At 52.7% G+C, this 25,560-nt stretch overlaps 2 protein-coding genes across 2 annotated transcripts; one reads left to right on the forward strand and one right to left on the reverse strand.

The window, feature by feature from the left end:
• The first annotated feature begins 9,716 nt into the window (after nt 1-9,716).
• Nucleotides 9,717-13,943, forward strand: LOC136303925 (zinc finger protein ZFP2-like). The gene is made up of 2 exons (XM_066207624.1): nt 9,717-11,891; nt 12,299-13,943. The coding sequence occupies exon 2, from the start codon at nt 12,313-12,315 to the stop codon at nt 13,801-13,803; it is 1,491 nt and encodes a 496-aa protein (XP_066063721.1). The 5' UTR covers nt 9,717-11,891; nt 12,299-12,312; the 3' UTR covers nt 13,804-13,943.
• A 4,813-nt stretch (nt 13,944-18,756) lies between these two features.
• On the reverse strand, nt 18,757-20,577 carry LOC136303927 (serine/threonine-protein kinase pim-1-like). Its single transcript, XM_066207626.1, has 4 exons — nt 20,241-20,577; nt 19,425-19,604; nt 19,028-19,177; nt 18,757-18,795 (listed from the first exon to the last, which is right to left on the reverse strand). The coding sequence occupies exons 1-3, from the start codon at nt 20,494-20,496 to the stop codon at nt 19,071-19,073; spliced, it is 543 nt and encodes a 180-aa protein (XP_066063723.1). The 5' UTR covers nt 20,497-20,577; the 3' UTR covers nt 18,757-18,795; nt 19,028-19,070.
• Nucleotides 20,578-25,560: the final 4,983 nt, after the last annotated feature.

The raw sequence follows: 25,560 nt of genomic DNA on the forward strand, positions 1-25,560 counted from the left end.
ACACTGGTCTGGATGGACACCATTGCCATAGATCCAAATTGGAGCCTGTTCTGGATGGATACAAGGGCCATGGATTCCACTCTAGATGGATACTGCTCCAGTTAGCAGCCAGAGTCATGGATCCGAATCCAGATGGAGACTGGTCCAGATGGACACTGGTCAAGATAGTTACCATAGCCATTCCTCCCACCTTGTATTGACTCTTTCCAGACACCGAGGCATGGATCCCACTCTGGATGGCCAGTGGTCTGGACAGGCCCCAGACCATGGATCCCCTATGAATGAACACTGGTCTAGATGGACGCCAGAGCCATGGATTTCAGCTGGACACTGGTGTGGATGGACAGCAGAGCCATGGATGCCAGTGTGGATGGACACAGGTAGAGATGCACACCAGAGCAATGGTGTCCGCTCTGGATGGACACTGGTCTGGATAGACACCAGAACCCTGGCTTCCACTCTCGATGGACGCTTGCCTGAATAGACAAAAGAGCTATGGATCCCAGCTTGACACTGGTCTGGATGGACACCAGAGCCATGGATCCCACTCTGAATGCACACTACTCGTGATGGACACAAGAGCCATGCATCCCTCTGTGGATGGAGCCTGGTTTGAATGGACAGCACAGCCACGCATCCAGATGGACACCAGAGCCGTGGATCCAAACTGTACACTGGTCTGGATGGACACCAGTGCCATGGATCCCACTGTGGATGGACCCTGGTACAGATGGACAGCATAGCCATGGATGCAAAGTGGACACTGCTCCAGATGGATAATGATCTGGATGGATGCCAGAGCCATGGATCCCACTCTGGATGCACGCTGTGCTTAATGGACACAGGAGTCATGCATGGGTCTGTAGATGGAGCCTGGTATGAATGGACAGCACAGCCACGTATCCAGATGGATACTTGTCCAGATGGACAGCAGAGCCGTGGATCTCAAGTGGACACTGGTCTGGATGGACACCAGAGCCATGGATCCCACTGTGGATGGACACTGGCATGGATAGACCTCAGAACCCTGGATCCCAGCTTTACTCTCTTCTGGATAAACTCCCGAGCCATGGATCCGTCTCTGGATGGACAATGTTCTGGATGGACACCAGAGCCATGGATCCTAATTGGAGCCTGGTCTGGATGGATACAAGGGCCATGGATTCCACTCTTGATGGACACTTGTGGAGATAGCAACCAGAGGCATGGATTCGACTCGAGATGGACACTGGTCCTGAAGGACAGTGGTCTAGATGGTGTAAGAGACGGTCTGAAGATCCCTCATCTGCCTCACGACCATCGTCAAGGACAGAGACTGAAACCCCTAAAAGGGACTTGAAAATCTCAGTACAGGAGTTCTGGCCTGGCTGAGGTGGGATGTTGGCCAAGTGCTGCCTGCAGGTGTGTTCGATGGAAAAACCCAGCACCCATATCGGAACATCAGAACCTGAGCAGAAACAATGGGCAAGTCACGGTGAAGTGACTGTGCCTGCTGACACTGTACTGGTTGACGCTGTACCTGCTGACGACCGACTTGTTCTGGGTTCTCTAAATGAACACACTGCAATGATTTCCCCCACCTGTTTGGCCACCTGCCTGTCGCTTCGGAGAGGACTATAAAAACCCTGGAGACCCCCGCTCACTTTTGTGATCACCCCACTGGAGAAACTCGCGTCTATAGGCATCTTCAAAAGCCTCGAGGACTCGACCCTCCATGTTGGTAGCTATAATCCCCTTCCCCTCTTTTCTGTTTTTCTAACTATTCTCTTTTTCTCTCCCTACTATCGCATTTGTTGGCACTAAATAAAGGTGCATTTGTGATTGAGTAAACTGAGTTTGTCCCCCGCTGTGTCTTTTGAGCTCTGAGATCCCTAAAACGAACCATCACGAACCCCGCTTGTGTGAGCGGATCGTGACATTAAATTGGCGTCACGGACAGGATCTTGATGGACAGAGGGGTTGCGGGTTTTATATAGTTTGTAACAGGGGAAGGACCCTCGTCTCAGCCGCACCTAGCACGCCACTTGGGTGAGCGCTGTTAGAAAGCAAGGGGGGCGAGGGAAAATTCCCGCAAATTGTATACACCCAGGCGTATAGCACTCCCTGTCATCAGGATTTCACAAAAGGATCTCGTTGTGCAAAAGATGGGACTGTAGTTAGGTTTTGGTTTTTTTTTTTTTTTTTTGTGTTTTGGGCTGCTTGGTGTAGTTGAGGAGACAACCATTTGTAACTAAGGTGAACCTCCCAGGCAGTTTTGGTCTCCTCGCCCATTCCAGGGAAGCGAAGGGAAACACAGTTTTAGCTGTGCCTTTGGTGTAACTTTAAGCGTACCTCCCTGAGAGTGGTTTTGGTCCCTTCACAAAATGAGTGAAAAACATAAGAATGCATTTTATGCTTTGTTAGCAAAACATAGTGCTAGACCTTCTCCAGACGGAGAAAGGTGGGCACAGAATAATTGGTTTAACTTTAAAAACATTGTAGATAGAATATATTCTTTGCAACATGATGCTAGATACAAACTGGGCAGAAATAAAACCATTCTTTGCTCAGTTTTGGGGGCCTGTCTTTCGGCAGCCATAGAGACCCGTTTTGAGCGGGTAAGTGAAGAAAAAGCAGTCATAGAATCCCTGCAAAATTTGGTAGAAGCTTTGCAAAAACAATTAGAACAGGAAAGAAATCAGAATTATTTGCTGCAAATTTCTCTTGCAGAAGAGCGAAGCAAAAACTTAAAATCTGTAGATTCACCCACAGAAATAGAAGGAAAGGAGACATACAACATTAAACAAATATACCCTCAGAAAGAATTAGTACACATGCAAAATTGTGGGGAACACTGTTGCTCCAACTTGAGACCTCTCATCAAAACAGAATATAATTATATAAATGAAGAGGATCATGATCCCCACATAACCACCAAAGAAATACCATACACGGCCACTGAATTAGCTAAATTAAAGAAAGAATACTTCCGCCTCCCTAGTGAATCAGAGATGGAGTATGTTTTTAGAGTTTCCCTCACAGGGGGCGACCAAATTAAATTAAGTGAACAAGAAGCAAGTGGCTATTGGGGACATGGAGTTTTCTTAACAACAGGAAACACGCGTGCTCCATGGTCCCTGACACAGCGTGTAGCCTACTGGGCAGGGGGTTAAACCCCCTTGAGAGGGGCGACCCTCTGGCAATAGTCGGCACCTCAGACCAACTCCTAGAAAACATACACAAAGCTGCATGCTTGCAAATGATACAGGAAAGAAAATGAATCTCTGCCTGTGAGTCGCCAATGCAACAGCCTGTCAAACCTGAGATTATGACCCCCCTCATTCGAGGTTTGCCAGAGTCTCTTAAACCAACAGCAATTCTTCTTCAAAAAACAATAGCATCTATCTCTTCGGTAGATAGACTTGAAAGATTTCTTGGCCATACAAGAGATCAAACTGGTTCCACTGACTCCACTGACTCCTCACCTTTTACAACTCCTAGCACACAATCTAACAGCAGTCATAAACTTTGGACATGGAGTGAGGTAGCAGAGGAGTTAATAAGTTACAGTAGAAAATATGGACCAGTGAAGTACTCAGAGGACAAACCAGAAAAACCCAGAGGAGTCAGGCACATTGCTTCTCCTAATGAAAAACCAGAAAAGGGAAAACAAATTTCTAACCGGCAGCAGCTGTGGTTGCTAGGGCTGGAAAGGGGAGTTCCACGAGAAGTAATGGATAAATTGCCGTATGATAAATCGGCTAAAATAATTTCCAATTGGCCCTGTCCCAAACCTATTGTGTTGGAATCATCCAACCAACAACCCAGTGCACCTCCTCTTCCACAAGCCTTGGGCAACCAGCCACAACATTCCCCAACACAGGTTTTAAGCAATGAGACACAGCATGCTCTCTCCCCGCTTCAGGGAAGTGAAACACACCAACCTCCTTTAAACTAGAAACTCCGTTTCTTGATAGTGAGCGAAGAAACGGAGACTGGATGTTTTTGAGGAAGCTCACAAAGGACCCGAGAACAGGGGACATATTGATTACAGCAATAGTTGGCCCCAAACAAATATTAATAACTTTTGTTGTGGACACAGGGGCCCAAATCAGTGCATTGAAAATCAGACACGCCCAAAAGTGTGGGCTTGTTCCCAGCAAAAAACGATGTTGTGTTTTAAATGCCCTAGGAACTACAGAGTCTATGAGTATGGCTCTAGTAAAACTCACACTGCCCGGAGAAGACAACCCAATAGCTGTCCAAATGGTCATTGGAAACATTCCTGACAGTTTGTTAGGGATGGATATATGTCTTGGTTTAGGAAGACAGGTATCTGCTAGGTAAAATTACAATCAGAGGCTCTTTGGCAAAGATTTGGGAAATAGGAATAGCAGTTCTTTACTAGTATGTAATACAAAGCAAACAAACACAAAAAAACTCCCCCCCCCCACCAAACAACTACAGCATTAATGACAAACGACAACAGTACCAAGAACCTTGAGGGCTTTGTTTCACAAAACCCAGGGCAGTTTGGTTTCGGTGTCCCTGCAGGATCCTCAGAGCACCAAGCTGGAACAGTGGAAAAAGTCCCGGGCTGGTAGCTGGGATGGCAGGGTGTCCCGGCAGGCAGGGGCAGGATGTCCCGGCAGCGCAGGGGGTGCAGGGTCACGCTGCAGCAAGAGGAGCAGCGCCGAAGCAGCTCGAAGGCGAGGCAGAAAAGCGGCGCAGCTTCTGCTCGGCGGGCTTTGCGGCGGCTGAGATCCTCGAGGAGCGGCCGACACGCGTCTCCCGAACGCCGGAAGCAGAAAAGCACGCAGCTGCCTCAAGCTGTGTCTTTTACCTGCGTTATCTCCCCCTTCCACCTTTTGTCCATCTCTTTGTTTCAGCCAAGCACTCTCAAGTATCCAACACCCGGTCCCCTTGGCAACCCGTGGGGAAAAAATTCCCCAGAGAAAGAAGGAACAAACCCAACCCCCAACAATATACTTGCTGGGAGACAATGGGAAGACTCAGAGGGCTTTCTCTGGTCTTTCGGAGCTCCCAGCCTTAACATCAGGCTGCTACAAACAGCTCCTTCCCTACCGTTCAGCAAAATCACTTCTGTGAAACAATATCCTTTACCCTCTGGTGCTAAAGATGGCATCAAGCCAGTCATTCAGGAATTGAAAGATCAAGGAGTAATTGTTAACACTCACAGCCCTTTTAACTCACCAATCTGGCCAGTTAAAAAACCCAATGGAAAGTGGAGACTGACAGTTGATTACAGACGGCTTAATGCCAACACAGACCCTCTTACAGCAGCGGTCCCAAATACAGCTGAATTAATAATATCAATTCAGGAAAAAGCTCACTCTATTATGGCAACAATAGATGTTAAAGACATGTTTTTGATCATACCCATACAACAAGAAGATATGGACCGTTTTGCCTTTACATGGGAGGGACAGCAATATACCTTCACACGTCTACCCCAAGGGTAGCGACACTCCCCCACTTTAGCCCACCATGCTTTAGCCCAAGAATTAGAAGAACTATCTAAACCTGACACTGTAGCTGTTTACCAATCCATAGATGATATTTTAGTGGGAGGGGAAGAAAGAGAAGTAGTGGAGGATGTTCAACAGAAAATAATTTCCCACTTAGAAAGCCTTGGTTTGCAGATCCCCTCAGAAAAAATACAAAAACCTTCTCAAGAAGTGAAATTTTGAGGCATCTGGTGGAAAGGAGGTGTGACATGCATCCCACCAGACACCCTAACTTCTTCAGATCAAATCAAGATGCCCGAATCTCGAAAAGAACTCCAACAAGCTCTAGGACTATTGGTATTTTGGAGAAAACACATTCCAGATTTTTCAATTATTGCCAGACCTCTTGATGATTTGTTGAGAAAGGGAGTAAAATGGGACTGGAGCCCTTCTCAGGAAGAAGCATTACAATTGTTGATTTTTGAAGCCACAGCTCATCAGGCCCTAGGCCCTATCCACCCAGCAGATCCTTTTCAGGTAGAATGGGGATTTGCTACCTCAGGATTGTCAGTACATATATGGCAAAGGGGTCCTGAAGGCCCAATCAGACCTGTTAGCTTCTACTCCTGTGGCTTGAAAGATGCTGAAAAAAGATATACAACTTGGGAGAAAGGCTTATTTGTTGTTACCCAGGCTCTTATAGAAGTAGAAAAAATCACAAGAAAACAACCAATTGTGTTGAGAGGTCCCTTTAAAGTCATTAAAATAGTGATCACAGGGACTCCACCTCCCGAAGGGGTAGCACAACGAGCCTCAGTAAGGAAATGGTATGCACAAATAGAGCATTATAATAACATCTTTTCAATTACTGAAGGCGCTGTGAAAAATTTACCAGTACAAGACACAGAGAATCTGAACAGCAGCCAAGACAAACCTGCCTCAGTTCTTAAAATAGCCCCTCCCTTCTCCCCTGAGCAAACAGCACATTCATGGTTTACTGAGGCCTCAGCTAAGCGTGAAGGAAAAGTGTGGAAATACAGAGCTGCAGCTTTGCACACTTCTTCTGGAGAGCGGATCATTACAGAAGGGGAAGGCAGTGCCCGAATTGGGGAACTTAGAGCTGTTTGGAGTGTTTTCCAGAGGGAGGCACAAAACACCTCTCTTGTCTGTATTTACACTGACTCCTATGCTGTATATAAGGGCTGCACTGAATGGCTGCCTTTCTGGCAACAGAATGATTGGGAAGTTAACAGAATTTCAGTGTGGCAGAAAGAAAAGTGGCAAGAAATTTTACAAATTGCAAGTCAAGGGAATTTTGCTGTAGGGTGGGTAGCCTCTCACCAGACAGATGATAATCCAGCAGGAGAATGGAATAACAGAGCTGATGAATTAGCAAAATTAAGTCCTCTGAAAAAGGATGAAATCACTGAAGATTGGGAGCACTTATTAGAATGGCTGCATGTAAAACGACAACACACAGGTACAAAAGATTTATACAAGGAAGCTCATGCCCGGGCTTGGCCCGTTACCAGAGAAATGTGTAACACCTGCATTTCAGCCTGTGAGCAGCGTCGCAAACGGCTAGAAAGACATCCTTTAGAGGATGACCCACTACACTTGAGGACAGGTAAAGGCTTATGGGATGCATGGCAGGTAGATTACATGGGTCCCTTTAAGCAATCAGGAGGTAAACATTTTGTGTTAGTGGGGGTTGAGATTACATCTGGATCAGTTCAAGCCGAGGCATTTAAAAGGGCTACAGGGGAAAACACTGTTAAAGCATTGCAGATATGGTTCGGGACTTTCCCAAAACCACAGGAAATTCAATCTGATAATGGGTCACACTTTACTGCTAAAGTAGTACAGGAATGGGCAAAAGGTGAAGGGATAAAATGGACTTTTCACACTCCCTATTACCCTCAAGCTAACGGAATTGTAGAAAGGACTAACGGTCTTTTAAAACGACTTCTGAAACCACAAGAGGGAGGCTGGGATGGCCGGTTGCATAAAGCTGTGCAAAGTGAAAATGAAAGATGGGGGGTAAATGGGTGCCCCAAAATTACTGCTTTTTGCCCAAATCCTCTGAGCTTAATCTCCTCACAAAGAGGACCAAATGATCCCGAAAATCCAGTTCATGACCCGGGACACCCTGTTTTGGTAGACCTCCCTACGGTGGGATAAGTACCACTTGTGTTGAAAACTTCTCTGAATAAAGTTGCGTGGATAGTATCTGATGCCTTAGGAAAAGAACATCGGATAAATACCCGCTGGATAATTCCATCGTTTTAATGTTCTGCCCTTAGGTGGCAGCTTTTTCTGTGTTTTGCTATTGCAGGAGAACTCCGAGGGGACACTTCAAGTGACATGAAAACAAAATAACCATGTTAACATTATTAATACTTCTCTGTATCCTGCCACACTCCCATGGCCAGGAGCCAGCTGAGTGGCCGTGGTCTGAAGCCACTGTTAGATATACCAGTACTCAAGAATCACATCCCAGAAGTCGTCACCTGAACCTGGCAACCTCAGGGTATCATGGTGGTCCACGTGAGTGGGGATGGGATAAGAATGAACGGGTTACAACTCTAAATGGAACAGTTGGTTTGGGGATATTTTTGTGGGCAGATGTTGGGATCGGGATTGTGTGGGGCTGGGTGGGTGGGATGTGGTTTGATAGTAAATCAAACTTGGAGAGTTCTTGATCACATGGACTGGGATCACATGGACTGGGATTTCACAGGCTGGACCATCTGGATCAGAACCATAGAGACTGGGATCATCTGGACCGGGGTGGCCGCCTCGGAACGATGCGAACCGAGGCGGTCCCGCCCGGCCCAGGGCAACCTCCCCGTCCCTCCCAGTCCCGCCCGGGGGCGCGGCCAAAACTCCCCAGAACGAACGCGGCGGTCCCGGAGCGATCCTGGAGCCGATCCCGGAGCGATTCCGGGTCCGATCCCGGTCCCTGTTTCGGCCTCGGTCTCAGTCTCGGTCCCGGAGCGCTCCCGGTGCTGATTCCGGTCGCGGTGCGGATCTCGATCCCGGAGCGGTGCCAGTCTCGGTGCCAGTGCCGGTTCCAGTTTCAGTCCTGGTCTCAGTCTCGGTGTCGGAGCGGTGCCGGTGCCGTTTTTGGTCCCGGAGTGCTCCCAGTGCCAATTCCAGTCTTGGTCCCGGAGCGGTGCCAGTCTCGGTGCTGGTTCCGGTGCCGGTCTCGGTCTCGATCCCGGAGGGCTCCCGGTCTGGGTTCTGGCCGCAGTCCTGGAGCAGTCCTGGTGCCGGTGCCGGTTCCGAAGCGCTCCCGGCGCCGGTCCCAGTGTCGGTGTCGGTCTCAGTCTTGGTTCCGGTACCAGTTCTGGTGCCGGTTTCGGTGTCGGTCCCACAGTGCCGGTCCCGGAGCGGTGCCGGTCTCGGTTCCGGATTCGGTCTCGGTCTTGGTGCTGGTGCCGTTTCTGGTGCTGGTCTCGGTCTCGGTGCCGGAGATTTTAGGGTCTTTTCGGTGATTTTAAGCCAAACCGGGCCCTTTTAGGACCGCGCGTTCCCTTGACCCCGCCCATTCCCCCCCTCAGAATTCCCGCCATTTTCTGGACCCCGCCCCTTTCCCCTCCCAGTTCCCGCCCCTTCTCTGACCCCGCCTCGTTCCATTCGTTCCCCGCCCTTTCATTGACCACGCCCCTTTTCCCTTGGGCCCCGCCTATCTGTTGGCGCGTTCCTTCAGCGCATGCGCAGACGACCCAGAAGTGGCTCTCCCGAGCGTCGCCATCTTTGTTCCCGGTCTCCCGAGCCGGCTCCGGCGTGTCCGAGACCTGCGGTGGGGGAATGGGGGATCTATAGGGGATCTATAGGGGATCTATAGGGGATCTATAGGGATCTGAGAGGACCTGGAAGTCTCCTTAGAGGATTTGGTGGGGGATCTGCAGGAGATTTGGGGCGGTCTGTAGGGGCTTTAGGGCGGTCTGGGGATCCCTAAAGGGGGCTGGGCGGGTCTCGGGGCTCTATCGGGGTCTGGGGCTCTGTAGAGGGTCCAGCGGGGTCCGTAAAGGGACTCCGGGCGTCCCTAAATGGGGTCTGGGTGTCTGTGGGGGATTTGGGGGGTCTCTGTGGCGTTTTGGGGGATTTGGGGGGTCTGTAGGGGATCTCTAGGGGTCAGCGGGAGCCTGTAGCGGGTCCGGAGAGGTCTGGGGGTGTCTGTGGGTCCCTGTGGGGGATTTGGGGGGCCTGGGGGGGTCTGGAGGTCCCCAGGGGGTCTGAGGGGATATGTAGGGGCTCGATAGAGGGTCCGGGGGCGCCTGGGGGACCCTATAGGGGATCTGGGGTTCTCTGCATGGGATGTGAGGGGATCTGGGGGAGTCTTGGCATCTCTATAGTGGAGTTTTGGGGCCCATAAAGGAAATTTTTGTGAATTTTTGGCTCTGTACAGCTAATTCTTGGAAATTTGGGGTCCAAATTGGGCAATTTTGGGCGCTCTGTTGGGATTTTTTTTTTTTTTAATTTTGGGGCCTCTGTTAGGAATTTTGGGGAATTTTGGAGGAATTTTGGGTCCAAACGTAGGAACTTGTGGAATTTTCTGTCCAAGCGTGGGAATTTTGGGTAATTTTGGGTCCTAACTTGGGAATTTGGGGAATTCTTTTTCCTAGATATCCTCTTCAAGTTCTCGGTGAGTGGCAGCACGGCACGGGCAAGTCCTGCCTGCTGCACAACTTCATTGAGAGCAAGTGTAGGAATTTCTGTGAATTTTCAAGGATTTGGGCAGTTCTGGGGGGTCGTGGGATTTTTGGGAATTTTGGAGGGATTTTTTTTCATTTTGGGGGACGTCTTGTGTATTCTGAGGGGATTTTTGAGGTATTTTTAGGACTTTTGGGGTGGTGTTTTTGCATTTTTAGAGTGTTTTCTGTTGCTGTTTGCGGGCTTTGGGGAATATGTTGGGAATTTTGAGAAATCTGAGGAGTTGGGGGATTTTTAGATAATTTTGGAGAATTTTTGGGGAGTTTGGGGGGGTTTAAAATATTTCTGGACATTTTAAGGGTTTGGGGTTTTTGTGTTTTGTTTTTTTTTTTTTTTCTTTTATTTTCTGGGTGATTTTTGTTGGTGTTTAGGGAAATTTTTGGACATTTTTTGGAATTTGGGAAATTCTGGGTAGTCTGAGAAATTTTGGGAATATTACTGGAATTTTTGGAGGTATTTTCTGGGTTTTTTTCTTTTTTGAGCTATTTTGAGGCTTTTTTCAGTTTGTTTTTTTCTATAGTTTTCCTTTTGTATGCAGTTTTGGGGGTTTTTTTTTTTAAATTTTTTGGGAATTCTGTGTCTCCGGGCGCTCCCCCATCCTGCGGCATTTTGGGCAATTTTCTGTCACTCTTGGGTCATTTTTGGTCACGCTTTGGGTCATTTTCAGCCATATTTTGTAATTTCGGTGGCATTTCTAGTCAGTTTTGGGTCATTTGGGGGCCATTTTGTGGCCATTTTCTGTCACTTTTCGGGCATTTTTGGTCTCTTTAGGGGCGTTTCTGGTGCCGTTCGAGCCATTTTTTGCCGGTCTCAGTCCCGGTCTCCGGGCGGTGCCGGTCCCGGTGCCGGTCCCGGTGCCGCTCTTGGTCCCGGAGCGCTCCCGGCGCCAATCTCGTTCTCAGTCCCCGTCCCTGGGCGGTGCCAGTCTCGGGGCTGGTTCCGCTGCCGCTCTCGGTCCCGCTCTCGGTCCCAGTCCCGGAGATTTTAGGCGGGTTTGGGTAATTTTAGGCCAAACTGGGCAGGTTTAGGGTGGATTTTCGGCCCCTTTGGATGATTTTAGGCCAAATCTGGTGGGTTTTCGGGTGGGCTTTAGGTACATTTCATTGATTTTAAGCCAAACCAGGTCTTTTCAGGGTTGATTTGACGCCCTTTTTAGGAGTTTTAAGGGGATTTTTTCCCATTTTGTGTGGATTTAAACCAGTCGGGGCAATTTTAGACGATATTGGTTGGTTTTAGACCCCTTTAGATGATTTTATCCCCAACGGGCTGATTTTAGACCGAACCCTGTGGCTATAGGGTGGCTTTTAGTGCCCTTTGGGTGATTTTAGGCCACTTTGTGGGGATTGCAGGCCTCTTAGGGTGATTTGAGGCCAAACCTGATCCGTGTTAGGGTGGATTTTAGGCCCTTTTGGAGACATTTAGGCGCTTTTTGGTGATTTTAAGCGAACCCGGGCGGTTTTAGGACCGCGCGTCGCCTTCGCCCCGACTCTTTCCCCTCACGATTCCCGCCCTGTCCCTGACCCCGCCCCTTTCCCGTCCCAGTTCCCGCCCTTTCCTTGGCCCCGCCCTCCCAGGCCGGGCCCGGGCCCGGGGGAGGAGGAGGAGGGAGGGAGGAAGAGGCGCAGCGGCGGCAGGAGCGGGAGGAGAAGACGAGCGGAGGGAGCGGCGGCTCCAGCGCTCCCTGAACTGGCGGCACCGCCGGGATCATCGCCCCTCATCCCGCAGGTGGCCGGGGAGGGGGAGCTCGCCCCAAATATCCCGGGGGGTCCCTGGGTTTGGGGTTTTTGGGGTTTTTGGGGTGTCCCGGTGTCGGCAGAGCCCCTGGAATTGCCGGGACCCCGCTGGGGCTGGAGGGGCAGGATGGGCGGGAAAGCGGTTCGGGGTCCCGGTGCCGGCAGTGTCTGCTCCCAGTATGAGCCTAGTCAGTCCCAGTATGAGCCCGGTCACTCCCAGTATGAGCCCGGTCACTCCCAGTATCCGTAGGTGGGGAGACAGAAGAGGGGGGAGCTTTAAGGGTTCCTGGGACTCGCCGCAGCCCGGGGAGGGCAGGCACCGAGCAGACGGGTGATCTCCTTCCCCTTCCCTGTGACACGGAGGCAAATCCCATCCTGTCCTTGTCCTTCCTCCCCCAGACAAGGAGCCGAGCATGGAGAGCAGGGAGGACAAATCCCCGCGGCAGAAGCTCGTGGCAGAGGCCGTTTTGAGCGACTCCACGGCGCAGGAATGCAACGGAGAGGAAAAGGGCCGGAGATCCCTGAGGAGGAGGGGCTGCAAACGCAGCTGGCGAGGATGTGAGGAGGAAAGAGCCAGGCCGGGCCGGGAAGGCGGCCGGAGATGGAGCCAGAGCTCAGAGCTGGTGGTCCATGAGCAGCTTCGTGATGGGGAGAAGCCCCACAAGTGCTCCGAGTGTGGGAAGAGCTTCAGCCAGGCCAACAACCTGATCTGCCACCAAAGCATTCACACAGGTGAACGGCCCTACGAGCGTGGGGAATGTGGGAAGAGCTTCAGACAGAGAATCAACCTGATCCAGCACCAGAACATCCACACTGGGGAAAGGCCGTACAAGTGTGGGGAGTGTGGGAAGGGCTTCAGGGGCAGAGCCAACCTGAACTTCCACCAAAGGATCCACACTGGGGAGAAGCCCTACGAGTGTGGGGAATGTGGGATGAGCTTCAGCCAGAGGTCCAGCCTACTCCGCCACCAGATGTTCCACACAGGGGAACGACCCTACGAGTGTGGGGAATGTGGGAAGAGCTTCACAGAGAGAGCCACCCTGACTGAACATCAGAACATCCACACTGGGGAAAGGCCGTACACGTGTGGGGAATGTGGGAAGGGCTTCAGGCAGAGAGCCAACCTGAGGCTACACCAAAAGATCCACACTGGGGAGAGGCCCTATGAGTGTAGGGAATGTGCGAAGAGTTTCATCCAGAGTTCAAGTCTGATCAGCCACCAAAGCATCCACACCGGAGAGAGACCCTATGAGTGTGGGGAATGTGGGAAGAACTTCAGTCTGAGGTCCAGGCTGATCTTTCACCATAGAATCCACACTGGGAAAAGGCCCTACAAGTGTGGGGAATGTGGGAAGAGCTTCAGCCAGAAAATCAACCTGATCCAGCACCAGAACATCCACACTGGAGAAAGGCCGTACAAGTGTGGGGAATGTGGGAAGGGCTTCAGCCACAGAGCCAGCCTGAGCTTGCATCTAAAAATCCACACTGGGGAGAGGCCCTACAAGTGTTGCCAGTGTGGAAAGGGGTTTCGGGTCAGCAGCAAGCTCCTTGAACACCAGCAGACACACACAGAGGAGAGGCCCTTCCGCTGCCCTGACTGCGGGAAGGGCTTCAGGCACAACCCCAACCTCATCATCCACCGGCGCATCCACACTGGGGAGAGGCCCCAAGAGTGTCCCCAGTGTGGGAAGAGCTTATCACAGAGCTCAGCCTTGACCCAACACCAACCAAGGCAGCATCAGGAAAGCCCTGCCAGTGCCCCCGGTGCAGAAAGAGCTTTGAGCTCTGCTCCAGCTCCAGCCCCCACTGGAGGAGCCACATTGGGCAGAGCCCCGGTGACCCACATTCCCTGTGTTCCGTGTTGGGAAGTCACCTTGCCGATTATCCTTTTGATTAGACCTTAGTTATTTTCTCTTCTCCCTCTCTTTGTACTGCAAAAGCCAAGAGAGATTGTAGCCCTGCTTTCATGCCTGAGATCTTTTAGTTTTGTGAAATTCTTTTCTCAGGGAATTTTCTGTAAACAAGAGGAGTGTTTTTCTAAAAACTGTAGCATTGTTTTTCATTCCTTTTCCTAGGAGAGACTTCTTCTTGATGTCCTTCTGGTCTGACCAGTGTGATTGATGAGGTTTGTCTTTTTTTGTCACCAATCAGATTGGTCTGTGTAAAATACTAAGGGAGACACATTCGAAAATCTAAAGGAGTCATTTTCAGCCTTGGGAAGCTCCGAGTCTCCCAGCTCGGTCCCGCCCAGTCCCGCCCGGAGGCGCGGCCAAAACTCCCCGGAGCGATCGCGGCGATTCCGGGTCCGATCCCCGTCCCGGTTTCGGGCTCGGTCTCAGTCTCGGTCTCGGATCAGCGCCAGTGTCGGTGCTGGTTCCGGTGCCGGTCTCGGTCTGTCCCGGAGCGCTGCCGGTCTCGGTTCTGGCCGCAGTCCTGGAGCCTTCCCGGGGCCGGTTCCGAAGCGCTCCCGGTGCCGGTCGCAGTGTCGGTCGTGGTCTCAGTCTTGGTCCCGGTACCAGTTCTGGTGCCGGTTTTGGTGTCGGTCTCGATGTCGGTCCCAGTGCCGGTGCCTGTGCGGGGCCGGTCTCAGTTGCGGTGACGGTCTCAGCCTTGGTGTTGCTGCGGGTTCCGGTGCTGATCTTGTCTCGGTCTTGGTCCCATTCCCGGAGATTTTTGGCCCATTTGGATGATTTGAAGCTAAACCTGGTGAATTTACGGTGGATTTTCGGCACAATTGGCGATTTTAGGCGAAACCGGGCGGTTTTAGGACCGCGCGTTCCCTTGACCCCGCCCCTTTTCTGTCCCAGTTCCCGCCCTTTCCTTGGCCCCGCCCTCCCAGGCCGGGCCCGGGCCTGGGGGAGGAGGAGGAGGGAGGGAGGAAGAGGCGTAGCGGCGGCAGGAGCGGGAGGAGAAGACGAGCGGAGGGAGCGGCGGCTCCAGCGCTCCCTGAACTGGCGGCACCGCCGGGATCATCGCCCCCATCCCGCAGGGGGCCGGGGAGGGGGAGCTCGCCCCAAATATCCCGGGGGGTCCCTGGGTTTGGGGTTTGTTGGGGGGATGTTTGGAGCTCGCGGGGATCCAAAGCCGAGCAGCAGATGCCCCTCGGGGGGACATCGGGCGCTCCCCGGGAGGTATTTTTGGGGGGTCCCGGTGCCGGCAGTGGCTGCTCCCAGTATGAGCCCGGTCAGTCCCAGTATGAGCCCAGTCTGTGAAAAACAAGGTTCACTTTCTATGTAAATTTTCAGAAACAGGTTTAATAGAAAATGAGTCAGTTAGGAGATTAAAAAAAAGCTAAGTACGTTTGGCCGGTTGACTTGGCATTTAGCCAAGTCCACACTCTGCTGTATCAGAGTCATTCTTTAAATACCATTTCCATTGTATCAACCTGTTGAATGTTCATATTTTTCCATAAACTAGTTTCCATATTCCGGGAACTGTTTTGCATGGTCCCTCCTTGGGTCCGCTGTTTTAGGGCATGCGTGTTTCTTGGCTGTGTCTTCATTATCACCTCCAGCTTGGGCCTTGGTCCATACTTTCTTCAGATGGTAGATGCTGATAGTTGGTATCTCAATAGCAGAGTCTCCTTTACATGTTCTCTAGATGTTATCCCGACCAAACAGACAGTTTAAGCATACTATATCATCTAGTACCTCCATGCCTAATTTTCTTTACTAATAGCAGAACTAAAAAAAACTTATATCATTACACAATATTCTTAACCATATAGAACACATCTTGCAAAAAGCCAAGTTTATAATATGCATTTATAACACCGGTCACTCCCAGTATGAGCCCAGTCAGTCCCAGTACCCGTAAGTGGGGAGACAGAAGAGGGGGGAGCTTTTTGGGTTCCTGGGACTCCCAGCAGCCCGGGGAGGGTGGGGACTGAATAGATGAGGGACCCCAATAAAAGTGTGACCCCCCAACAGCTGGGACAGGGGGGAACCAGTTTGGGCCTTGGAGCTGCAGGTGGACACAGGCAGCTGCTTCTGCTCCCTCTGTGTCCCCGTGTTCAGCAGTGCTGCTCCATCAGTCTGTGCCCAGCAACGGGGAAAAGCCTCAGCCCTGCAGGGCCAGTGGGAAGGGAGCTGCTCCATACAGGAACAGGAAACAAAGGAAGCACATTCTTTAGGATGTGTTTTCTGTTAAAAAAAAAAAAAAAAAAAAAAAAAAAAAAAAAAAAAAGAAAGAAAGAAAGAAAAAAAAAAAAGAGAAAACCGGAAAAAATACAAAAGATAAAAACTGCCCCAAAACCGTGTAGTTAAAAGTCTTCCATAACTGTGGATTAAAAAGATGTAAGTGATGTTTTGAAATGAGAACTCAGTTGCTTTGTAAATGTGCTCGTGGCAAGGATTCATCAGCTGCATTCTTTTGCAGATGTTGGAATTATTTCCTAATATGAAGTAAATTTAAACTTAAAGCAATAGGAAATTGAAAGATGGATTGTGTACGACTGCATCTTGAGTGTAAAAATTTGGCAGTTTGAAACTTGGAGCAAAAGTGTTGCAAATGAAAGTTTTAAATCCCAATGGATTGTGTGACAGCAGTTTTTCCTATACTGTGTGTAGCAGCCCAAGGATTTCATCAGTGGGGTGGTGGGTGCTTTTAGCTTTGTCCTGTGCCACTCTGGGATGTCATGAAACAGGACTTCACCTGCCACCAGCCCGCGTTTCCCTCTGCCACCCCAGCTCCGTGGACCTTGTGTCCCCCAAAGCAGACACAAAGTTTTCCTGCTGCTCTCCCTTTGCACAAATCCACAGAGAGCTGGGATTGTTCCAAGTCTTGTCTCTCCATTGTGCCATATTCCAAAAGAACCAGCAGCCCATCCCAATGAATACAGCGAGTTACACTGATGGTTGTCAGCTCCATTTCCTGCCTAGAAATCCTGAAACTGCTTCTAAATGCTGCTCTCCTCAGCTCTTAGACACCTACTCACACAAAGCTGGGAAAAAATCCCCTGGCTTCCGGCTTACAAGTGAGCCAAAGTTAGAGCTCTGTGGAAAATCTCTATCCATCCCTATCCTTTTAATACATCTGTATGTGAGGTGTGCATGGATGTGTCTTGTATAGAAAGGAAGGAGTGCACAAGCACCGTGCCTGACACTTTCCCTCTCTGTGTTCATTCCATACCCATGGGTACAAAGACATTATGGAAACCCTGGCGCAGACAGAGCCTTCTGTGCATGGATACAGAGACATCCAAGAGCCCCTTGGTCATCCTGCTGGAAGGACGACAAAAAGGGAGTGGGAACTCAGCAGTGAGGAGAGCTGAGGGCTGGAGAGCAGCTCTGAATGACACTAAAATGTCTCTGGGCCACTGAGACATTGCTACTCTTCAGCCAGTGACAGTCCCTAAGCCTGGGACTCAGTCTTCCTCATGCTGAGGGGCACCAAGGAAGGCAACAGTGTGATGGAGACTGGCATGGGCTGGGAACTCACTGGGGAAAAATAGAGAGCATTGTGAAGGAAAAGGCAGGTGGAGGACAGAACTGTTCAGAGAAGAGCTGAGCTACAGCTTGAGCAAGCTTAAAAATGTCATTTGGGGCCATCCCAGATTGATTTCATTTCAGAAGGTATTGAAGAAGTTTATTTTTTGGGCGGTATCATGTTTTCTCTTGGAGATGTACACTGCAAACTTGAGCTGCATTGCCAAAATGCTCAAGGCAAGTCTCTGCTGCAGGGCACACCGTTTCTTCTTTGGCTGATTCCGGCCCGGTGCTGAGCCCAGCAGAGCCCTGGCAGAGCCCAGAGCAGCCTCAGCACCCGCAGAGCCCGGCTGCAAGGACAGAAACCAGAAACCGCCCGTCAGCTGAAGGCTCCTGTGCCCTTGTCCCAGCCGCCCGCGGTGCCCAGGCCACGCTGGCCGTGCTCAGGGCTGGGCCCAAAGCTGCCCATCATTGCTGGCAGGACGTGTGCCCAGCCTGCAGCCAGCCATGGCGCATCCAGCCCTCAGCAGCTGCCCAGAGCAAGATGCTCCTGTGCTGGCTGCCATCTCCCAAAAGCGCTTACCCCACCTGTGCCAAGAAGACGGGGACCCACCTCACGCCATCCGCCGCTGGAAGAAAAGCTGCTCCCAAACCACGTCCTCAGCCTTCTCCAAGGGCGCGGCCCATCCACGCCACAGCTGGTCCCAAGCACTTCCCAATCCAAACTGGACACCACCTAGAACACTTCCTTTAGAAAAACAAACAACAAATTAACAGACAAAAAGGGGAAACAAGGGAAAAGGTAAAAGATGTGATCTCTGTCAGGGGCTTGAGGAAGGGCCAATTCCGACATGCTTGGGAAAAACCCACCCACCAGTGAGGGAAGCCCATGCTTTCACTCTTCCCCCCTGCACTGCCCCCCAAAAAAATGGTGATCCCAAAGCAAACAAGGGCAGTGGAGCAGCCCAAGCCCTTCCTTGCCTGCAAAGCAAAGCAGCCCATGGACAGGCTCTGGAGTCCCACCTCTGCTCCCACCTGGGGGGTTTGTTTGTGTCAGGCTGGCTGCCCCAGCCCCAGCCCAGGGCACGGTGGGTGGTGGGGGCTGTTGGCAGGGCCAGGAGCCAACTCCCATTTCGTAACCACCCCAGCCTGTGCCCCCAGCCCTGCCAAAAAGCATCTTGGCAGCCCACTGAACAATCAGTTGGACCTGCCCCAGCAAAGAGAGGAACCTGTGGTTCCTGGACAGGCCGTGCAATGCCCAAATCTGGGAGCATCCCCCTGTGCGTGGACTCATCTGCAAATTGGCTGTGGAGCCTGGCTTTGAAGAAGGTGCCAGAATCGAAGTCAATCATCTTCACCTTTGTGGTGGCCAGGTCCCAGAAGAGGTTTTCATCCTTGATGTTGTCCTCGCTGTCTCCAGCAGCAGCAGCCCCACCTTGTCCAGCTTCTCCAGGGGCTCCTTCTCGTTCCCTGGGGGTGAGACCAGGCTCTCAGGGCTCTGCCCAGGGCCCCAGCTGTCAGTGAACCAGGACAAGCAAAACCAGCCTGGATGGCAGCCACCAGTGCTGGGCAGAGCAGCTCGGCTCCAGCACGAGGGCTGCCTGTGCCCATCCCATGAGCCCTGCGCAGTGACACAGGCAGGACAAAAAGTCTGGGTTGCTCTGCTTCTGATCGCCGAGGCATGTGTGCAGCTGGAACTTACCAGGGCCCTGCATCAAAGTGTGCCTGTGGCTCGCTCCCTTCTTCTATGGCAGGTGAGTATCCTGCATCCAAGGATCACAGAACAGGTCTTCTAATGAGGGCCTGTCCAAGGAGTGCACTGATAAACACCACCTGATCAGATCTTGGCAATCTGGGGAGAGAAACCAGAAGCCGCCAGTCAGTTGGAGAAAGCTCCTGTCCCACTATTCCCATGCCCAGGCCATGCTGCATGTGCTCAGAGCTGGGCCTAAACTTTCCCACCAATTCCCTGTTTTGGAGGAGATCAGGAGAGCAGGACATGTGCCACCTCCTCAGCAGCTGCCAAAGCAGGATGCTCACAAGCCAACTGCTGTTTCCCAGCACTGGTATTCCCCCCGTGCCCAGAGATGAGCATCCACCTTGAGAGAGCCGTTGTGGCAGGGAGAGCTGATGGTCCCAGCTGATCTTCTGACCCCTCCTGAAAGGGTGTCTTCCACAGACCATCTGGTGCAGCAGGATGCCCAGGGACCAGATGGTAGCTGGCTTGCCATAGTACCAGCCACAGTGGCTCCATTCCGGGGGGCTGTAGGATGGTGTTCCTATGGAATACAGATGGAGTTCATCAGGGGGATGCTGCTGCTCCCAGAGCCTGGCCCCAGCATCCCTGGGCATGCGGGGGCTGCACCAGTGGCACGTGGGGTGACCTGCTGCTCTCTCACCAGCACCAGTGACTTGTTTACAAACTCAGGGTTGGAAAAAAAGCTACTAGTGTCGGAAGGGGGCAGCGGAAGCCGTGGCAAGGCCTGGCCATGACATCCAAAGGAAAAACCCACCCAGCGCCGGGGAAAAACCATGCCCTCATCCTCCCTGCCTGCATTGCCCCAAAAAACATTATGAAGCCAGGGCAAATAAGGCAGGCAGAGCAGCCCAAGCCCATTCTTGCCTGCACACCAAACTGGCTGCTGCACTGCTTCTAGCCCCCGCTTCTCTGCTACTCTCACCCACAGGTGTTTTTGTCGAGCTGTCTGCCCCAGCCCCAGCGCCAGTCCTGGGCAGAGTGGCTGGCAAAGGCTGCCAGCAGGGCTGGAAGCTGGCCCCTCACACACCCCTGCTCAAAAGCCACTTGGCTGAAGACTCAGTGCCGTGTCTGGCAGCAAAAGGGAGAGTCCCTGCTGCCACACCCAGGCTGGGCCATGAGATGCTGGGACCGGGAGCACACCCCTGCGTGGGCTCACCTGCAAATTGAGTGTATGCTGTCTTTTGCAGGTAGGTGCCACAGCCAAAGTCAATCAATTTGGCCTGCCCGGTAGCCAGGTCAACCAAGATGTTCTGGGGTTTGATGTCCCTGTGCAGGACCCCGCAGCTGGTGCAGTGCCGCACGGCTTCCAGGACCTGGCGGAACAGCTCCCGCGCCACCTCCTCGGACAGGAACCTCCGTGCCCGAATGAAATGCTGGAGGTCCTGACACCGCTCCGGGCGCTCCAGCACCATCACGATGTCGTTGGAGAGCTCCACCCACTCCAGCAGCTGGACCACACCAGGGAAGCCAGTGGAGACCCTGTCCAGCAGCACGATCTCCAGCGGTGCGCTGGTGCCGTTGGGCTGTGGGAGGACCACGATGCCGTCAGTGGGGCAGAGGCCCTGCCAGGGGTGGGGAAGCGCTCACCCTGCCCGGGATGTTCTGCACCCTCCAGTGGCCGCACGCCCGCTCTCCCTTGAGGCGTCCTGGCGGATTCCACCCTGCCGGGCCTCGGCTCGTCCCCGCCCGGCACGCCCCGGCTTCTCCCGCTGGCCCCCGCTCACTCACCAGCTCTCCCCAGTGCCGGACGCGGTTCCGTGGCACCCTTTTGATGGCCACCTGCAAGGCAAGGGGAGCAGCGGGCTGAGCTCACCGCCCGCCCTGCCCAGCCCCATCCTCTTCCTCCTCCTCCGCCCTTCTCCTCCTCCTCCTGCACCCCCTCCTCCTGCGCCCGCCGCTCACCGGGGCGCCATCCGAAAGCCGCGTCGCCGCGAAGACAGTTCCGAAGCCGCCGCGCCCCAGCAGCGAACCCAGCCGGTACAGCTCCTGGAGGCCCCGCTGCGCCTTCCCTGCCGGAGAGACGCGGCTGTCAGCGCTCGGCCTGGGGCCAGGAACGGCCCCTGAGCGCCCCTCAACCACCCCAGGCCGGGCATCCCCAGGCGTTCGCTCCTGGGAAGGCGACACTGGCGGCTCGGGGCCGGCGGCCGCGCTGGCCAGCGGCGGAGCTCGGGCCGGGGAAGGCGCAGCGCAGGCGGCGGGAGCGGCCGCGCCGCGTGTGTCCGCGGGGCCCGGGAGGGGCCGGGGCCGGGCTCGGAACAGGCGGAGGCAAAGCGCGGCGATACTGTCCCTGGCCCAGGCACCGATCCCCGCCCAGCACCGCCATCGCCAGGACAGCCAGAGGCGGGCGGAGGCGAGAGCGCGGTGGGAGGCCCGGGGGCGGGGACGGGGCAGCCCCGCCCGGGGCCGGGGGCGGGCCGGGGGCATGGCCCGGCCCTGCAGGGGAGAGGGACACTGGGAGAGGAGGGGGACACCGGGACAGGGAGACTGGGAGCGGGTGTGGGACTGCAGGAGAGGGAGAGGAGAAGCAGGAGGGAGTCGCAAGAGTAGCTTTTTTTTGCTGCTGCTGCTGCTGCCATTGCTGCCGCTGCTGCCGCTGCTGCCGCTGCAACTGAAGCCCCGGGGCCGTTTTTCCCCGGGGCCGTTTGTCCGTTGCCCGCTCAGCGCCACGCCGAGCCCCGCGCGCCCCGGGGGCAGCCCCTGAGCCTTCCAAACACGGGAACTTTGCCCCGTTGAGCCAAGACCCAGAGCCTTGACTCCTGCACTGTGGCAGAGCAATCCCCTTGGCCGCTGCTGTGCATTGTCCCTGTTGAGGGTCACACACTGTCAGAGAACATTCCTTGAATGCAGAATTCGTACCTGGCCCAAGCACTGCACTTGCGTCTCCAGCATTGCTTTCCAAGAAAAACGGGGGTAGGCAAATTGTGTGTAGCTCATGGTATTTTACAGCGTCCAAAACTTGCCAAGTCATGGATCTTAGAGGTGAGATCCATTTGTAGTTAATGAGATGGAGAAGTAGTGCAAAATGGAAAAGGGGAGCATAGAAATAAATGGAGAAAACCATCTTGGATTGGTTCTTTCCATTTTTGTTTCATTTTTTAAAAGCTGTTTCAGCTTTCCCAGAATCTTCTCCACAGTCCTATCTGCTCTTTCCAAGAACCCTTCCTGGAGAACGAGCTGCAGCTTCTGTCACTAAATGTCCTACCAACGGCAGCAAGTTTGTGAAGGAAAATAAAAAATGGTTTTACAAATATATTACGGCAAAAGGAAGGCTAAAAACCGACCTTTGTTCTCTGCTGGATGTGGGAGGGAACTTAGGAACTGCAGATGAGGAGATGGCAGAAGTGCTTAATGCCTTCTTTGCCTCAGTCTTTAGTGGGAATATGGCTTGTCCTCAGGACAGCTGCCCTCCTGGGCTGGTAGATGGTGTCAGGGAATAGAATGGTGCCCCTGTTATCCAGGAGGAGGCAGCCAGAGAACTGCTGAGCCAAATGGATGTTCACAGATCTGTGGGCCCAAGTGGGATCCACCACAGGGTGATGAGGGAGCTGGCAGATGAGCTTGTGAAGCCGCTCTCCATCATTTACCAACAGTCCTGGCTCACTGGTGAGGTTCCGGAGGACCGGAAACTGGCCAATGTGACAGCCATTCACACAAAGGGTGGGAAGGAGGAACTGGTAATTAGAGGCCAGTTAGCCTGACCTCAGTACCCGGTAAGGTCACGGAGCAGTTTATATTGAGTGTCATCATGCAGCACCTACAGGACGGCCCGGGGATCAGAGCCAGCCAGCACGGGTTTAGGAGGGGCAGGTGTTGTTTGACCAACCTGCCTCTTCTATGAACAGGCGACCTGCGTGGTGGATGTGGGAGAGGCTTTGGATGTTGTCTGTTTGGACTTCAGCAAGGCCTTTGACACTGTCTCCCACAGCACACTCCTGGAAAAGCTGGCGGCCCACGGCTTGGACAGGAGCACTCTTTGCTGGGGAGGCAAAGGCAGAGGGTGGTGGGGAATGGCGCCGCATCCAGCTGGCAGCCGGTCACCAGTGGTGTTCCTCAGGGGTCTGTTCCTTGGGGCTCCTGGACTCAGCCCCAAATCCACCTGATAAAAAACCACCGAAATCCCTGCGGAGCTCTTGGTCTTCCTTCAGTTGTCTTCAAGTCTCCACGGCTTGTGCAGCTGCTTGGAATCAGTTCGGAATTCCCTTAAGGAGGAAGATATCAAAGCGCACCTCGTGATTTTTGGTTTTTTAATTGCAGGAGTATTTTTTTTATTTTTCATTTCATTGAAGAGTTGACTGAAGCGTTCTTTAGGTGATCTTGGTGCTGAATGTCTCCTTAGGAGTTCTGAGCACAGCGAAGAATGAGCCCCTTGCAGGCTGACCCTGTTTGGACAACCTGCTTCTCACCCAACCTCACCACGTGTGACATCACCCACCTTGGACTGCGCTCCCAAAACATCAAAGAAAATTCAGCATTTTTTTATAAAAACAAACTTATGTAAATAATAAAATTAGAAATTTAATTTTTTTATAATAACATTTTTCTATATTTTATTAGCCAATTTTTATATTGACATTAAAAAATCAATATATTTTTAGCAACGAAGAAAGTTATTGGTCATTGGTTCTAAGTAACACACTTCCCTTCATGAATTGATTGACCACTACTGGCTATTGATTTCTTCTTCTTCACGCTGATTTGCTCTATTTTTAGTCCTTTTGTCATCTTCTTTAGCATTTTCTCCGACAGGGTAAAAGGGGCAACTTTGGGGTTCATGGAGACATTTCTGGGGCACATTTGGGGCAGGGAATTTGGAGAGAACTTGAGGGTCTGGAGGACACATTTGGGAAGCGGGTGGACACTTGGAGGGGCACTTAGGGATTCTGTCGGACAATTCAAGGTCCAGGGGGGCACTTGGAGGTCAGGGAGGGGAATCCGGGGCCCTTCGGGGTCCGGGCGGGCACCTGGGGGGCTCTGAGGGGACTCTCTGGGGCGCGGGGGATGATGGGAGTTGTAGGCGCGGGTAGAACAGGGTTGAACGGCGCCGCGGAGCATCACGGGAGGTGGAGGCGCAGCTCCAATGGCTGTCGGCGGGGCGCGGGGCATGATGGGAGATGGAGTCACGGCTGGAGTAGCGCTCCGAGTGCGCCGCGGAGCATGCTGGGAGCTGTAGTCCCGGAAGTGGCTCGAACGGGTCGTCTGGGGCTCCGGGAAGGCGCTTTGGGGACACTTTTGTGTCCGAGCCGCGATTTGAGGTCCTCGGGGGGAACGTGTACGGCTCGGGAGCACTTGCGGGGAGCTTGGGGAGCTGTCACCGAGCTCTCTAGGGCCCCGGGCGGGGCAGGAGTTTTTAGGCGCAGAACCGTGTTCCGAGGGGCTCCGAGGCCAGGGGGGATGATTGGAGATGAATCCCTGAAGTCGCTCTAAGGGGAATCTGTGGGGTCGGAGCGTTCAAGGGATCCGGGGACGCTTTGGGGGCGGGGAATGGGCGCTGAGGGAACAGTTGGGGATCCTGGAGGGGCTGGGGGACACTTGTTCACTTCAACGTGGTTTTTTGCTCATGAAACGTACGTATTGTATTTAAAACTTAATATTCCATAGGTGTGGGTTCTATAGGCGTAGATATCAATTAGCCTAAGTGCAAAACCTAATATTCCATGTAAGAATGATGTTCTCTACTGTTAAAAGCAAAATTAACCATAACAAACAAAAAGGAGAGGGTTAACAATTAATGAGAAAGGAACAGAAAAGGTTGTTATGCCACTGTAAACTTTCACTCTGAGTCTACATTTCAAATAATACAGGTGACCCATCTGAAGGAGGATTTCTCCTCAGGAGAGATGTCTTTCTAAAAGTTTCCTTTGTTGCAAGGAGCTGCCTCTGTGCCAGGAGCCCGACCCAGCTCAGCAGCACAGAAACAGCACAAGGACTTGAACGACCCTCCTGTGGATTTGGTGTTTCCATTCAACTCTGTCCCTGAAAGAGTGTTCCAAAAACTTCTCAAGAACTCAAAGGTAAATTAAAACACTGAAGTTTTTTGCAGTTTTAATGAGAAACACAGAGAGACCCAATGGAGAAAGTGTCCCCAGGTTCCATCACTGCAGGCACTGGTGACAGGTGGGGACAGACAAGGCAAAGGTGTCTCTGGTGCTGAGCAAACCTGGATGTGTTCCATGAATCCAAAAGGCCAAGGCCTGAGCCCCAGCCCCTGGCAAGGCAGGGATCTGTGGGGCAGGGATCTGTGGGGTAGGGATCTGTGGGGCAGGGATCTGTGGGTCACAGATCTATGGGTCAGGGCTCTCTGGGTCAGGGCTCTGTGGGTCCGGGATCTGTGGATCAGGGCTCTGTGGGTCAGGGCTCAGCCATGGGTCACAGTACTATGGGTCAGGGCTCTGTGGGTCAGGGCTCTGTGGGGCAGGGCTCTGTGGGTCACAGATCTATGGGTCAGGGCTCTGTGGGGCAGGGCTCTGTGGGTCAGG

This window comes from Chamaea fasciata, unplaced genomic scaffold (genome assembly GCF_029207755.1).
Source record: "Chamaea fasciata isolate MVZ Bird 193981 ecotype frontalis unplaced genomic scaffold, bChaFas1.0.hap1 SCAF_43, whole genome shotgun sequence".
NCBI classification, from domain to species: Eukaryota; Metazoa; Chordata; class Aves; order Passeriformes; family Sylviidae; genus Chamaea; species Chamaea fasciata.

Excerpts from the sequence above, each read along its gene's own strand:
- LOC136303925 (XM_066207624.1), top strand. The coding sequence starts at position 12,313 with ATGGAGAGCAGGGAGGACAAATCCCCGCGGCAGAAGCTCGTGGCAGAG.
- LOC136303927 (XM_066207626.1), bottom strand. The coding sequence starts at position 20,496 with ATGGTGCTGGAGCGCCCGGAGCGGTGTCAGGACCTCCAGCATTTCATT. Across the intron at positions 19,605-20,240 it reads AGCATACACTCAATTTGCAG|GAACACCATCCTACAGCCCC; the intron begins GTGAGCCCACGC and ends TGTATTCCATAG. Across the intron at positions 19,178-19,424 it reads GCCACAACGGCTCTCTCAAG|ATTGCCAAGATCTGATCAGG; the intron begins GTGGATGCTCAT and ends TTCTCTCCCCAG.